Raw genomic sequence first — 4,817 nt, forward strand, 5'->3', positions numbered from 1 at the left:
CAAGAAAAGGTACAGAATAGGGAGGGTGATGGTGTTAGGTTCTATTGCCTCCTTCAGGGGGGCAGATGAGCAGGGTCGAGTCCAAATCCAGACGGAAAGCCGGATACAAGGGCTGAGAGTACTGGCAGTTAAATGTGTGCAGGAGCACCATGGTGTCCGACACACTGTAGTAGGATAAGGTCCCTTTCTCACGCTCAAGGAGCACGCCAATCCTTGGGCAGGGGGGTGCCGCCACGGTGGTCTTAAGGTTATCGTGCCAAGCAGAATACCCAACATGTGTGCACCTCAGCCTCCAAGAGTTCTCGTTGCGCCCGAGCAGGCAGGGCCTTCCGCCACCTTTACGTCCGATCGACAGCGATGTGACGCCGATGTCAATCCATCCGCCTCCTCTCCACTCCACCTCCCAGTACCTGGTACCCTCAAACTGGCCCTCCCTGCACAGGACCTGTGACACTGAGTCAAACCTGTGTGGGTGAGGGGGGTAAGGCTGAGCCTCCTCGCCACAATGAGCACCCTGAGGTCCTTCCAGAAGGACAAGAGTAGGATAGGCTGTAACGGGGTCCAATGACAAGTGGCATGAAACTGAAGGCAAGAACAAAAATATGAAATTAGTAAACTTTTAAACATTTTACACACATGAATAAAACCACAATAATGTTCTACCTTTTTTTTTTTTTTTTCATTTACCCTTTTATACACGTTGTCTCATTGAATCACAAGAACTCATTTCCAATAAAGACCGGTTTTTGGGAGCAAATGGTGGGAGTTGAGGGCCTTGCTCAGGGGCCCAGAGTGAGGCAAATGAGGGTGGAGGCAGGTGTGGGTGTTTCACCTTTTCCACCCACATTTTGATGTTAATGGTATACTGGGATTTGAACCTGTGACTTTTCGATCACAGGCCCATCTTCTCTAACTTCTGCACCACCACTCCCCTAAGGCAACATGCTTTTGAAAACCTGGGTCAGAAGGCATAAATAAGTTCAAATTATATTTAATTTGTATTAACAAGTCAGATTCACAAGCTCCAAGACAAGCAAACAATTAAATGAATACATAATGGGATGCCCCTAAAGTCAGAATTCTGACTGGGAAAGTTGTACTCTTTTCAACAGCTTCAACTGGAAATCCAAAATGGCCGCCTTGGACATCAAAAGTGGTAATAGCTGCAGTTATAAATGTCTTATTAGTATTTATTTCTATTTGTACCTCATTAAATCAGTTCCAGATAAAGTACACAACAGCTGCCATTTGTGAACATGATGCTGCAGTGCTAGAATCCGTGACGTGCAGTCAGGGGAGGCAGTGCCTCATCTGTCATCATGACAAGTAAAATATTAACTATGAGGAGAGAAAAAAACATTTGACCACTCGACTGTTCCATAAAAATGTTTTATAAAACTGTTTTCTGAATTATTTCAACACTTCAATGGTCAAAATCACAGAATTTACGCATTACCTGTTCAAACAATGCGGGTGAGGCAGTGTAGTGCTCTGGCTCACCTCTGGGGGCGCTGTGTCATATACAATATATGAAATAGGTGGTTGGCGCATCCCCATTGCTGTCTCTCTACTTATATAACCAATATACATGTTTGATTACACATGTGTTACACATGGTGATGTTCTACAGTCTGTCTAACATATTGAATGAACTTGTGTGACATATTTCTTCTTTCTAACTGGTCATAATGCACAGTGAAAATACACAGGGTGAGGCAGAAAGTACCTTGCCGTACCAATAGGGGGCAGTGTTGCCCCATAAGGACAATGAAGCAGGTGCAGTCGCTGTACCTTGTTATGCAGAGGGCCAGGGGTGTAGCAAATCAGTACACTCGTTTAAATTTGTTTAGACAAAACAGAAGATCATATCTCAAAACTAAAGGATTTTTCTAAACTCATTCATCTTAAAATAAAGGTAAGATAATACTTGTTTGTTTTTTACATTTAAAAAGAGAGGACTATGGAGTTGATTAAAGCATAATTACCAGTAGATGCCTTTTTAAAAGAAAAAAAAAAAAAAGGATAAATTGAAATATAAGCTTCTATTTTGGGTTCATGTATATGAGCATTCGATTCCAGATGTGTCTCACCTGTCACAAACCTCACCGCACGTCACTGGTTTGAATGTATGACTTGCAATCAAATACATTGTTTTCAATTTGTACCATTGATAGCAATTAGCCTACTCACTGAACACAATGAGCAAAACCTACAGGGTTTACAACTCGGTTAGTGTGGGTAGGATGTCATTAAAGATGTTAATACATTCAGGATTTCAGTTGGCATTTTGTCACACAAGGAACAAAAGACACAGATAGCCTTCATCCTCCTCTTAATGAATTATTAATCCTTAACAAGTTGCTGGTGTGCTGTCATCTTGTCAGCTGCAACAGGTAGAAGCTCCGCCACTAACAATAAACCAGGGTGTCATAAATACACCATGACTGCCATTCAAAATGAATGAGTCTAGACTTGATTCTCTAATATCCCTATAATTCAATTTATTGATGGAAGGCTGAAACTTTGGAGTCAGTTTAGCAGGAATAAATCTGAAGTACTTACATCTGAGCAAAGTTGCTCTCATCCTCTGATCAGGCGGTTGCAGGGAAAGAGTGGACAGATGGAACGAAACTGGCACTGCTGTAATGGGAATGAAAAAATGACAAAAACAGATAAATGCAAGTATTGAAAATGTTTGGCACAGTTATAGGAAAGTACTTTTACCACAATGTACATATTGAAAAATTCAGTGAGGAACTAAAATGCAGCAAATAGCAGCATAAAGAGACATTAGAGTGAGTCAGTGGTCGATAAAGTCTTGTGTCTTTGCAACACAAGAAACAAGGAAATGGGAAACTGCATAGAGTTTGCAGCTTGGTTATCATAAAACCTCTGTTTGCACAATGTTGGCCCTTTTTAAATCCAGGACAAAGCAGCAGAATACAAGAAAACCAGACTATTCGATAAATTTATCAGAGTACATAAACCCTTTTTATTTTTACCTTTATTTAAAAAGACAAATCTCTTTTTTGCAAGGCAAACCTGGGCCTGAAGGCAGCTGAATGTGCATGTTTTTGGACTGTGTGAGGAAACCGGAGTTCCCGGAAAAACTTACAAACTCGAGGACAACGTGCAAACTCCAAACAGAAAGAGCTCAGTTCCAATCAGACTGTGAGGCAAGAGTACTAACCACTAATCCATGGTGGTTTTAAAGTCAGATCTTTAAGGTTAGCAACATTTGCATCTTGGCCACAAAAAATTGAGTTTTCATCGTGCAAGTAGATTAATTTTATTAAGATTAATTTTTAAAGATCGTTGTTTAAAATGAAATAGCACCCAGTTGCCTCACTTACCCCGACTGTTGTGTTGTACCAAAGGTTGCTGAGGTTTGGCGTTCTCCATAGTCTGGCCACCTTTTACACACAACAGAGCTCATTTTAATAGGCAAAAAACACAAGCAACATTACAAAATAGTAGCATTTCCAATTTTTAAACAGGCCATTTTGTTCAAGAGTGAACATGCGGTGATTGTTGTATATAAAAGAAACTGTCTGTGAAGGAATGCATAGCACTCACTGCTTTGCATGGCAGAGTTCAAACAAAAATGTTCCGCAGTCAGTTAGTGGTGAAGATTCTCCGTCTTCCAGGTCATGATCAGTCCAAAGAAAAGGCTAAAAAAACAAAAACAACTCCAGGAACAAAGAACCTTGTTAACCTTTTTTTTTTTTTTTTTTAGATTTGCAATAAGTTAGTGCTCAGTGTATGTGTTGGGGATGACTCTCAGCTACCACCATATAAAATATCAGCTCATTTTTTTCTACAAAGGACAGAGTTGTAACCATTTTTGTGTACAGTAGTCCCTCGCTACTTCGCGGTTCGACTTTCACGGACTCGCTCTATCGTGGTTTGTGGACGTACAGTACTGTACATAATATTAAAATAAAATAAAATAAAAATGTGCCACCATTTTGTAGTTTTCTTTCATTAAGCCTTCAATGTTTGGCCAGTCTAAAGAATTACGTTACCCAGAAGCCATTAGTTCACTTCCCAGAAGTCAACACTGCTTTCAACCGCTGCTTGCTGCAAATGGAGGGAAAGTTTTGCAACATAAAGATTAGAAGTTCTGTTAGGATAATCTCACAGAACTGGCAGGAAGGTCACAAATAATTCTGAAGCTGAACTCGTCCTTCAAGTTGTATCTTCACTGCTGAGTAGCTGCAGCTGATCTGGACTCAGTGTGACCCGGATCCTGGGAGCTGCAGGCAACAGACGGCTGTGGGATTCAGTCAGGTTCTGTTCACATGGTGCCGGACCAGACCAGGCCAGAGGTGGTGGATTAAATCCTGGGGAGCCTTGCTCCTGGAGCAGTAGCACATGCACATCAATCTGAATGGGGCGGTGGGCTTCAGTCATGCTGTACTGAGACTTTTTTCATTTATCGGGTCGGACCGGAACAGAGACGCTCCTGTACTGCAGAGCCTGGTAAGTAAAATTTAGTAGCTACATGTAAGTATGTTATTTGTAGCTGTAACTTTATGTCTAAACATACAGTTTAGAGGACTGATTGTGGGCTTCATTGCTGCAGGATAGGACTGCAGGAACGAACCGGGTTGGAACAGAACAGGGTTGGACCAGAACCAGAGCCGATACTGTTCTGCAGAGCTAGTAAGTAAAATTTAGTAGCTACTGTACATATAAGTATGTTAATATATACCATATATAAATACTAAAATAAACTACTACTTACTACTACTACTACAGTAACTACTGCTACTACCTACTACTACTACTTACTACTACAGTAACTACTACAGTAA

The 4,817-nt window shown here is 41.0% G+C and overlaps 1 protein-coding gene across 1 annotated transcript in view; it reads right to left on the reverse strand.

The window, feature by feature from the left end:
* LOC119422928 (E3 ubiquitin-protein ligase TRIM11) overlaps positions 1–4,817 on the reverse strand; it is an 18,780-nt gene continuing 13,963 nt past the window's right edge. Inside the window, exons 6-8 of the mRNA XM_037690341.1 lie at positions 3,354–3,431; positions 2,563–2,640; positions 1–582 (exon numbers count right to left, since the gene is read on the reverse strand). Of these exons, the coding sequence (XP_037546269.1) occupies positions 35–582; positions 2,563–2,640; positions 3,354–3,431 (704 nt within the window). The 3' untranslated portion in view covers positions 1–34. The remainder of the gene's footprint in view (positions 583–2,562; positions 2,641–3,353; positions 3,432–4,817) is intronic.

Source organism: Nematolebias whitei, chromosome 16, assembly GCF_014905685.2.
Source record: "Nematolebias whitei isolate Nwh7 chromosome 16, NemWhi1, whole genome shotgun sequence".
NCBI lineage: Eukaryota > Metazoa > Chordata > Actinopteri > Cyprinodontiformes > Rivulidae > Nematolebias > Nematolebias whitei.